Here is a 12,487-nt window from a genome sequence, read left to right as displayed (position 1 = left end):
TATTTTTCCACGCCAGTAAAGGTCACCTCGGTCAACACATGTTAAATTAAACGAATATTAAATTTAATTGAATAATTAAATGAAATATAGGTATCTGTATATCAGTATAAATGATACAAGTTTATTAATACTCTTTTCTATTCTAAGCACAAGGCCCAAAATTTTGGGGGAGGGGGGGGGCAGTCGATTAAATTGACCTCAGTACGTAACTGGTACTTAATTTGTCGACCCTGAAGGGCAAAGTCAACCTCAGCGGAATTTGAGCTAAGAACGTAAAGATGGACGAAATACCAATAAGCATTTCGCCCAGCATGCTAAACAAGTTTATTAATACTGTAATGTGCAAGGTACCACTAAACCAATGCTCCTAGGTGTGCCACAGTGTAATCTGAACAATTTTTTTTCGCCTATACCTTTAATTATATTTTTAGTTCGGGTGCGCTGTCGAATTTTGAAAAGAATATAAGTGTATTGCAAGTGAAAAAAGGTTGCAGAGCACCGCACTAAACTAGTCCGGTGGCTGCAGGAATTTGAAGTTCCTGCTTGGAAACTAGTATGGATTACAAGAGGTTCCGAACCATAAGTGTCCAGAAAGTCAACATTGTACCTATATGAATATACATATATGTATATGTGTATGTGTATATATATATATATATATATATATATATATATATATAAAACATGCAATTTCATACAGAGCAAAACAATTATAACAATAACAATGATAAAAAGAAAACAGCAAAATATGTTTTTTACATATAGCCATTTCAGTGAAGTACAGAGTACAGAGCAAACAAGACAATAGGCGAATTATAAAGCTTGGATATATATTGATGACATTAGGATCAAGGCAGGAAAATGTTCAGATGATGATGATGATGATGATGATGATGATAACGATAAATAATAATAATCCTTTTTACTATAGGCACAGGGCCTGGATATTATGGAGAGGGGGACAGTCAATCACATCGACCCCGGTACTTGACTGGTACTTAATTCATCGGCTCTGAAAGGATGAAAGGCGAAGTCGACTTCGGTGGAATTTGATCTCAGAACATAAAGACGGATGAAATACCACGAAGCATTTCGCCCGTCATGCTAACGATTCTGCCAGCTTGATGTCTATGGATAATAATAACAATAATAATGATAATGATCCTATCTACTCTAGGGTGGCCTGAAATTTTGGGAGTGGATGAGGGGCCTAGTCGATTACATTGACCATAGTGCTTAACAGGGACTTACTCCATTGACACCAAAAGGATGAAAGGGCAATTTTTAGGGGAAAGCCTAACCAATTGCATCAACCCTAGTGATCAACTGGTACTTATTTCGTTGATCCGGAGAAAATAAAAGGGAAGACAATCCCAGTGGAATTTGAACTCGGAATGCAAAGCCAGAAGAAATGCAATGAAACATTGCTTGCCACCTCTAATTCTTTCTATTATAGACAAAAGGCCCGAAAACTTGGGGGACGAGGCTAGTTAATTACACTGACCCTGGTACTCAAGTGGTACCTATTGACCCCAAAAAGATGAAAGGTAAAAGTCATCTTCATAGGAGTTGCCTAGTAATAATAATAATAATAATAATAATAATAATAATAATAATAATTAGTGGCCTTTTGAGTGGAATGGTCCACTCGAACTGAAGAAAATTCCACCTGGGCCCCACATGCAAAGTCATGTGTTGTTTATCTTGACATGAGATCACCATGTCACGCACATATGGTTGTGATGCATGTGCCTGGTGTACCCTTATCAGACGGGTAGTCATGATGGGTATACTGGGCTTCGTATACTTGTACCCCAGTGTCACTTTGATGGTATGGGTTTCTACTATAGTACCTTTGTACCAAAGCCTGAAATTTAAACTGACCATAACTGGCCTAAATATTCTGCTGGTTTTATGTTCAAACTGGCCAGATCATGCCTCTCACACCTAACTTAAAATGTCATTCTAAAAATAAACAATTACATCACTGACTGAAATCTCAAAGATACAAGGTAATGCACAATTAATTCAAATCAAGGTGAATAAATAAGGATTAAATTTGATCTGGCCTCTCACACCTACCCTACAATGTCATTCTAAAATAAACAATTACATTATTGAAATCTTGATGATACAAGAAAATGCATGATTAATTCAAAACAATGTGAATAAATACAGATCAAATTTGACGGAATAATATGAATGCTAAAGGGTTAATGGTTATAATGACAGACAAAGCGACAAAAAAAATGGTTAGTAGCTTTTTTGTAAAAGAAAGGAAAGTAAAAAAAAATCACATGCAAAACAAGATTTTTAATGATGAATGAATGGAACCAGTCATGATACGATTATTATTGTTATTATTATTATTATTAGTGATAACAATAATGGTGCTTATTTTGGATGATGATAATGACTGGAATGAGATGGTTTGATGCAGCTGTTTGGATTCTGAAATTTGGACTTTCAGACTGTTTTGGCAACATGTGCTTTTTAGCACTGGAAGCAAACACACACACACACACACACACACACACACACACACACACACACACACACACACACACACACACACACACACACACACACATGTGCAGAAATATACACATAGAGATAGAAAGAGTGAAAGAGAGAGAGAGAGAGAGAGAGAGGGAGAGAGAGAGATTACACTATATTGAGCATGAATAACATAAATGAGTTACTTCTCTTCATACATGTAAAGAGAAATATGCTTACATACATAAACAGAAAGAGGGGAGGGGACAAGGAGGGAAGGAGGGAGAGAGAAAGAGAGGAGAGAGACAGAGAGGGAGGGAGAGGGAAAGAGAGAGACAAATTATTAAACACAATTGGCACAGCCATTTTCCCCCCTCTCCTGATAAACTGATTGCCCCTCTAGCAAAAGGTAACCCAAAAATCATTCTATACCTTGCCATTAGAAACTTCTTATCTGCCAACCCTTATTTCCCACCATCGAACAGCAGGGGACATACTATTATTGCACAAGTGGCTCTGAAAGGAGTCTCAGGGAATAGCATCCCTGCCTTCTTCAGCAAGTTTTCCACCACACTTCTTCAAAATCATGGTAGAGCCCTTGGTCTCAGGACCACTCATGTCTAGAAACTGAGGTTGGGGGTAAGCAAGGGTATGCTCCCTGTAGAAAATCCAGCTCCAAACAAGCCTCATGATAGCAAAGGAGGATGGGTACCAGCCAGCCCAAAGGTTGGGGTGGGCTGCACCTGCATACCTCAGTTGCTATGGCACTGAGGTAGATCCAGCCACCCCTCTTAACGGGGACAAAACCCAGATTTAAAACATTGGACAATAATGAAGTGAAAAGCAGACTGGGAATTTACAGACAATCAAAACACCTTTCCCTGCAGTAAACAACAAATCAGTGGACATATTGATACACAAAGAGAAATACGCTATTAACCCTAAACCAACCAATCCGGCCTAAACACATTTTACTGGTTCTATATTCAAACCAGCCAGATCTGGCCCCTCGTACTTATCCAACAATGTCATTCTAAAGATATACAATCAAATCATTGAAATCTCAAAGCTATGAGATAATGCATGATTATTTCCAAACAGCGTGAATAAATAAGCATTACATTTGACAGGGTAATCTGAAGGCTAAAGGGTTTAACCGGCCATACCCAGCCAAACTATTTTACCTGTTTTTTATGTGCAAACTGGCCAAATCTGGCCTTTCACACTTATCCTACACTGTCAGTCTAAAATTGAACAAATTACATTACTGGAAACTTTTGAGCTACAAGATAATACATGATCAGTTCAAAACAATATGAATGTGTAAGCATTCCATCTGATAGAGTGAGCAGAATGCTAAAGGGTTAAACGTAGAGAGGGAGAGGCAGAGAGAACGAGAGAAACATTAAAATAAGAGAACCGTTAAGATGTCTGATGTCAAGTAAGTCAGCATCAAATCATCAACAATGGCACTGAAACAGCTGGATAAAAACATTTCATACCCTATAATAATGCTGGCAGATGGGGGGGGGGAGATCAGCTCAAAGAGGGTACAGAAGGTAAATAGGGATAGCACATTCGGCCACATGATAAAGAATTCAAACCTGACTACACAACTCGTTTGTGTTTGCTTCCCGACACAAGAGAGTACAATGACTGCTTTGCCTCAGGCTGCCTGGCTGACATCAGGCACCACCCTCGTTTCTCAATCGAGTCATTAGCAATAGTCGGGTGTGGGGGGAAGGGGGGGGGAATGATGTAGAAATAACACGTGACAAAATAACTTATAATAAAATGTCTGAATATTCTAAAAAGGAACAGCCTCTGCTTTGCCTGATGTAACAGACCTCAAACAAACAAACAAAACATAACCAAAAACTTGCCACTAGCCTACCAGTTCAACCACATCTTCCCCAACTATTTCTCATTTTTTTTTTCTCCATAATGTAACACATATTTATATTATAGTACCTTTGGGATAACGTTAACCCAGGAAAATAATAACTCAAAACTGAGCCTACTGTAAGAAACACCTTTTTACTTTAGACCAGATGTTTCTCAACCCTTTCTGACCTATGAACCTCTTTGGTTCCTATTTTACTCAGATGGACCTCATGGCAATTCAGTGTTTAAAAAGTCTTATATTTTCATGGTTAAATGTTATTAGGGAATTGTATTAAAAAATTGTCAAAATATTTTGTGTACTGTAAAAATATAACCAGTTTATTGCACATAAATTTTAACAAAATCTTATATGGATCCCCAAATGTCCTATCGGGGTCACTCCACTGCTTTAGACAAACGTTTTTTAAAATGTGGGTCCTAACCCTTCATGGGGCATGAGATAAATAAAATGTGTCATGATAAAAAAGCAGGAGAAAAAAACCACAAGAGGGTGCAAAATGCAGAATATCCAGTGTCTACTTGTCCCCAGCATTTGGAAACCAATTTCAATTTTATAAAAAATATCAAGTGTCTGGCTTACACCAATGTATTTCATAGTCTTTCATTTCTATCATTAGAATAACATGTATAAACAACAATGGCGGGCATCTATAAAACATTCCCAAATATTTTTCATTTAAATCCACTGAAAGGACACTTGAATATATGTTTTATATATACACACACACATATATACATATGGATATGTGTATGTATAAACTGTAGACCTTCTGTATTTTCGGTGTATATTCATATGAAATACTGCACCAAAAGTTTATTATTTGGAAAATGCAATGGATATTCAGCCATCCATATATGAATTTATGGACACACACACACACACACACACACAATCATACATATGTATAGAAACATACACACACATATACATCCAGACAGACATATACACATACATACACATACACACACACATCATTATACATATACACACACACACACACATTATACATACACACACACACATCATTATACATACACACACACACACATCATTATACATACACACACACACACATCATTATACATACACACACACACACATTATACACACACACACACACACACATTATACACACACACACACACATCATTATACATACACACACACACATCATTATACATACACACACATCATTATACATACACACACACACACATCATTATACATACACACACACACACACACACACAGATGGAAGGCGGACGTTAAACGATGATGATGATGATGATGATATAGATATATAGATAGATATATATATATATAGTTAAAAAAAACAAAAAACAATAACAAAAAAACAAATATATATATCTATATACCAAAAAAATTATTACTGACAGCAGTGTGCAATGTTTTACCAAACAGGAAAGCTATAATTGTCGCTAAATAGGAGTAGGGTGTTAAAAACGCCTGCATTGCTAGAAATAAGAGCTAAAATGCTCTAATGCTGTAATCAAAACACACATACATACATCATTACATATATAAATGCATATACACATACACACACAAGCATATATACAGATGTGAATGTATTGTCAAAAACTGGGGAAAAGGAGAATATCTATGGCGAACCAATGGAAAACTTACAGCTCTCATATCCAGGCTACAGATTTTCATTTGTATCTATTAACATGAAGATAACGAGACATGGAACATCATCATCATGGGTTGGACGATTTGACTGAAGACTAGCAAGCCAGAAGGCTGCACCAGGCTCCAATCTGATCTGGCAAGGTTTCTACAGCTGGATGCCCTTCCAAAGGCCAACCACTCCGAGAGTGTAGTGGGTGCTTTTTACGTGCCACCGGCATGAAGGCCATTGGAAATCTGAATATTGATGAATTTGAATCAAACTGTTTTGATCCATATATATGTATATATATATATATAGATATATATATATATATATTTAAATTAAATTAAAACAGAGTAAAAATCAGATATTAATTAATATCGATTTATTACCAGGAAGCTAGCACATTGGAAGAATCCAAGAGATTCAGAAAAAATATCTGAGATCCTAGGGGATTAAGGTATATTTTTATATATATAAAGTTGACCAGTAAAGTGGACATGTAATGTGCTAGAAATAGACCACATGTTGCTCGCTTACGGTTTGGTATTTCGCTGAATTTCTTTTGAGAACTATTAGGTCTTAGTAGACACAACATGTGGTCTATTTCTAGCACATTAAATGTCCACTTTACTGGTCATCTTTATATATATAAAAATATATATATACACACACACGTGCACACACACACACACACACACACCAGATTACACACACAAACACACATATATATAAACACATATCGAAGCACACACACACATATATATATATTAACACAGATATATGTACAGAAACAATGAGGTAACCTCTACATTCTCACTCATCCTGTTAAGAATAACAACCACACCTCTCTCAAAGTTCACCCACCCTATCATCTTCCAGATAAAAAGGACATACTGAAATAATGTGAATAAGGTATGAACTAGGTACACAATGCCTGAAAAAACTGATGGGATGGCTATGGTTGAAACACCTTTGGTCAGAGGCTTGCTCAGACATGGAGCTGCACAACAGCATCATATAAATACATTTATAAATATAAACCAGACATGGACAAACATTAAGCTCATAGTTCATTAGTCGTGGTGAAGTTATTATAGGTTTTTTTTTTTTGTTTGCAGCTGATTAACAATAGTACTTGAGTTGATTACTGAGTAGAAATCAGATAAAGTCATATCTGCTGTGGGTAGGGAAACTCTGAGTATTGGATGCGAGTGTTCTATGTCTGCATTGCATATTCAATGTTGTTCTCTATTTCAGGGGTTTTCAAACTTTTTGACTTGCAGACCCCTTTATATTTCAGACTTTACCTTAGGGACCCCCTTATAAACGCTTATGAAATTTATACATAAATATTTGCTTAAAATAACATGTATTTTTACATTTATTTATTTAACAGTATTTAACAAATAGGTTTATTGTCAATTAAAAGATTTCGATTAAAAAAACATATATAAAATCAAATTGCCCATAAAAAGTATTTGCTGTCTACGGACCCCCTTGTCTTGTCCTTGCAGACACCCTGTGGTCCGCGGACCACAGTTTGAAAACCCCTGCTCTATTTCAAGGATATTTAGATCTACTTTTGTTGTTCTACGTGTTGTTTTTATAGGTAAAGTCATCCATAGCTGTCTCGAGCACACAGTGAATCTTTGTAAAATATGACGGAGCATTAAATGATATGGAAAAGAGCCTTAATAAACAAGCAAATAAATAAATAAATAATGGGGGGTTTTGTTTGTGAAAAGAAAACATATGTATTTCCTGACGCAGTGTGTCTTTCTTTTCGATTGAGATGACAACCTTCACCAACCTGAGGGACCAAGGAAAGCAAATGAATAACCAAAGCTGAATGGCGGGAAATAAACTGGTTGTCCCTCTAGCGGAAGGGAGTCCAAAAATTGTTCTGTGCCTTACCATTGGGAACCTCTTATCTGCCAATTCTATTTCTCTCCATTGAACAGCAGACATACTATTGCACTACAAGTGAAAAACAACAGACTCGTTGGCATGCTATAGGTGGGAACTCACAGCAAATCAAAACATAACCTTTTCCCTGCAGTAAACAACAAATCAGTGGACATAGGAAGAGACATTTTTTTTTATACCTTTATCTATTTACATTTTTAATTACATATATATTTTTTTAGAATAGTTAGATATCTTAATCTTTCTCCTGGCAAATGAAAACCATCCCCATGTACTTTTCATTGCAAGTAAGAACTAAGCACAACAAACCAACCCTAGCATGGTTTGTTTCTATTTGTCTAAAAACCAGTAGCATAGCTAGAGAAGGAGGGAGGGAGCCAAAGAGAACAGTCTACCTCGGCAGACACTTTTACAAGGGCAGTACTTTACATCTGCTGTATAAGCACCTTTTGGCAGGATGGGGCAGACTCAATGGCTTCCCCCAGGAGGCATACATTCTCGCTGTGCCACTGATAAAAAGAGCAGCTATATCTATCGTTAGATAAATCCCCTCTGCCTGAAATCTACAATTTTAATCTCTAGCTCTCTGCCAAAGTGACAACAGCCCCTATCACAGGGGCCAACACATACAAGGTCACAGTTGCAATATGAGCTAAGGCAAAAATGAAGCCTGACCAAAACTAATCTGCTTATTGATAGCACTACTGCAGATGCAGAATACATGAGGTTCAATTGAAAAGCTATCGTTTCAAATTTTGGCACAAGGCCAGCATTTTTTTAGATGGAGGTCAAGTCGATTACATCCATCCCATTGCTCAAAATGTACTTACTTTATTGACCCTTAAAAGGGAGATGGAAAGGCAATATCAACCTCTCAACCTTGGCGGAATTTGAACATTGGCCAAATAAATATATAAATAAACTGTTTAATTCACAGAGCTGAAACAATCTGTATGACAAACCTGACAAATTGTCTAAATAAGGATTTCATTTAAAATCATTTATAAAGGATAAAGAGCAGTCAGAACTGAATACATTAGTGTCAACTAATATATTTCAAAAACCAGCCATTTACTTGGAAGTTTTAAAATGTTTCATCCAAGTTATATCATATATTCACTGAAGCTGGGAAATATTAGAATCATAAATGAACTATGTTTACCTAGGAGTCTAACATTCAAACTACATCGGTTTATAAATCTAAAGACAAAGCCAAGAAAGATTCATCTTAGTTTCTAAGCTAAACATAATTATTACCTAACTGAGTTTATATCCAATACAGTGGTAGCGTCTTTTATATTGCTTAATTTTCATTAATTTATGTTCCTAAATTATAATGTCCAACTAATTTGCTTAAGGAAAAGTAATAAAAAAAAGCAGTTGTGGTGATAGGTAAAAAACGGTGAGGTGTTTTATTATTATTATTATTTAGGATATAGAGGACAGAAAAAAAAATTAGAATAACCTGTGTGGTAACAACTCCCATTGAAGTAGGTGCCATGTTCTGTACAGATATGGCAGTCAGTGGCTGTGGTACATTTGACTGAGTAACCATCTGCAAAGCCAACCATATATATCAACAAAACAGACATGAAAGAGAAAAGGTTCAAGTACCAGTTATATTTTATCTGACCTTTAGGAATGAAAAGATTCACGCGGACCAAAAGTTAAAAAAATTTTTTTTAAATGAAAACATTTAAAATGCAATAGAAACAAAAAATAATTTTTAAGTTTTAAACAAAATGAAATGAGGATTAGAATTTTAACCTTTAGCACACAGCATGTTCTCTAGAATTGTCTCCCCTGCCACTGCCCTGTTGCTACAGGGGAGAAAACTCATACAGCAACATGATGTGCTTAAAGTGTGCTAAAGGTTAAATTGGAAATGGTGTAGGAACGATTTGATGATACTTTAAGAAAGAACATCTTTGCAACAAAATTTTACACCTTTTTTCCAAAACAAGAATAATATACCACAAATATTACAAATCACAATAACTAAAACAAGTTAATTCAAAATGCAAAAACATGACAGGAAATGCATTTCAAATTATAAAGAAAAAAACAATTCAAATATTTTAAAGTATACAAATAAAAATTAAATAAAATTTACAATAATGATTATATTTGATAATTAGTAAACACTGTTTCATTTGTTCTTAAAAAGTAGAAATCTTTTGTTGCATCTGGGAGGGTCATTATGTCAATAATAAACACATGCACTGGTTCTGTTTCACTTCTTATTTGTCAGCTGATTAGCTATTTAACCAAATCGATTATTTGATTAATTTCAATTTAATTTGAATTAATCAATTGTCTGATTAATTAATTAATTGCACTAGTTGATTGACTGACTAAATGATTAATCAATTGTCATCATCATCATCATCATCATCAATCAGTTAATTGGTTAACTGTTTAACCAATTGACAAATGAATATGAAAAATAAAGAAACAACACAGGACCAGTGTGTGTATTTATTAGCATAACGACCCTCCAGAGATACTACATGAACTGTTTTAACACATGGATTCACATCAAGAAACATACAAACCGAAAACAAAGTCTGGAAAATCTCATAGACCAAAAAGTAGTTCAACTCAGTATATTGCACTATCCAAGTTGTGTAGGAGAAGATACTGCCAGTGATCAAAGTTACAAACATCTTAATCGATAACAAATGTTAAACTCCAAAATTATCCACATTAAATAGTCAAGATAATCTTTTTTTTTTTTTTCGTTAACCCCCTTTAATTCATTCAAGTACAAGAGAGAGAGAGAGAGACAGAGCAAGGTTTATTCCATCTATAGAGAATTTTTGTTTATGAATGAATGAAATTTATTAATTCACCCAAGTTAAGCTCACATTTTATCAGGTCTCCACAAAATGTACTTCACTCGAGTCAAGTTCAAATCTCTTTACAGATTTTCTCAAACACTCAAATGCAAACAGATAAATATTTCGAGATATATTCCGGAATCTTTTAATGTACAAAGCAGACTATATCATAAATGAAATATAGTATCGTTTGTCGTCTCCTACGTTCTACTTGTTGCAATCATCAGGCTACGGCCATGCTTCAGTACCAGCTTGAGGAATTTTTAGTTGAATCAATCAACCCTTGTGTTTATTTTTATTTCTTTATTGCCCACAAGGGGCTAAACATAGAGGGGACAGACAAGGACAGACAAAGGGATTAAATCAATTACATCGAACACAGTGCGTAACTGGTACTTAATTTATCGACCCCAAAAGAGAAGAGAAGGGCTCGCCACTACCCGCCCTGCCGGAGCCTCGTGGAGCTTTTAGGTGCTTTCGCTCTATAAACACTTACAACGCCCGGTCTGGGAATCGAAACCGCGATCCTGCTCTAACCACTGGGCAATTTTTAAAATTTCTTTATTGCCCACAAGGGGCAAAACATAGAAAGGACAAACAAGGACAGACAAAGGGATTAAGTCAATTACATCGACCCCAGTGCGTAACTGGTACTTAATTTATCAACCCCGAAAAGATGAAAGGCAAAGTCGACCTCGGCAGAACTTAAACTCAGAACATTATGGCAGATGAAATACCACTAGGCATTTCGCCCGGTGTGCTAACGATTCTGCCAGCACGCCGCCTTGTGCTTATTTTTCTTTAAACCTGGTACTTATTTTATCAGTTTCTTTTGGCCAAACTGCTAACCAGAGTAGTGAGCAATGACCCAGTCAGCTGAAGACAAATGTTCTCTACAATCACAACATGGTTTCCTGCTTTCCTTCATACTGAATGATCTCAGAATCTTTCCTGCAAGGCTTTTGCACAGTTGCCACCTAGGTAATATGTACATGAAAAGACACTTCATTGCTCATATTTATTCCCAGCTTCCACTCTAACTGTGACTTTGGAAATCTCTTTAGTTTCTATGACAACTGAGCATCTTTTCTCTTCTGTTCTCAGTATTTTTACCTCACAGGATTATCTTTTATCCTTTACTCATTTCAGTGATTGGTCTGTGGCCATGCTGAGGCACCGCCCTGAAGGGTTTAATCAAACAATTTGACCCCAGTACTTAAGCTTTGTTTTTTTAAAAACAGGTACTTATTTTATTTGTTTCTTTTGCCAAACAGTTAAGTAACAGAGGCGTAAACAAAACCAACACTAATTTATCACAAATACACATACACAGACACACATAGATAGATACATACATACATACATACATACATTATGTAAATCCCTATCCAAAAGGAAACATACATATATTCATGCATGTATACACATACATCCATACGCACCTACATACATATACACACACACACACACACATACACACATATGCATACATATACATACAAACACACATCTATACAAATACATATAAGCATATATACATATGGTACCCAAAGTGTGTGTGCACGGAAGCATTTGTAACAAACATATATATATCAGTATACAGACACACATACATAAATATAACTATGTGTGTGCAACTTTATACACCCATACACACAAACACCAATATACTGAGTCATACAT

The 12,487-nt window shown here is 35.7% G+C and overlaps 1 protein-coding gene across 8 annotated transcripts in view; it reads right to left on the bottom strand.

Annotated features, from left to right (window-relative positions):
• Positions 1 to 12,487, bottom strand: part of LOC106884453 (mediator of RNA polymerase II transcription subunit 25) — a 67,927-nt gene that overhangs the window by 40,091 nt on the left and 15,349 nt on the right. For 4 of the 8 annotated variants that reach the window (XM_014935842.2, XM_052969211.1, XM_014935843.2 and 1 more), the window contains 2 exons: positions 9,430 to 9,519; positions 7,953 to 8,015 (listed from right to left, as the gene is read on the bottom strand). The exons of 2 other annotated variants lie outside the window; for them this stretch is intronic. In XM_014935842.2, coding sequence (XP_014791328.1) covers positions 7,953 to 8,015; positions 9,430 to 9,519 — 153 coding nt within the window. The remainder of the gene's footprint in view (positions 1 to 7,952; positions 8,016 to 9,429; positions 9,520 to 12,487) is intronic. 2 more of the 8 variants (XM_052969212.1, XM_052969214.1) reach the window with 1 other exon arrangement.

Source organism: Octopus bimaculoides, chromosome 7 (assembly GCF_001194135.2).
Source record: "Octopus bimaculoides isolate UCB-OBI-ISO-001 chromosome 7, ASM119413v2, whole genome shotgun sequence".
Taxonomy (NCBI): Eukaryota; Metazoa; Mollusca; class Cephalopoda; order Octopoda; family Octopodidae; genus Octopus; species Octopus bimaculoides.
Note: the sequence above shows the minus strand (reverse complement) of the source record. Positions and strands in the feature narration are given on the sequence as shown.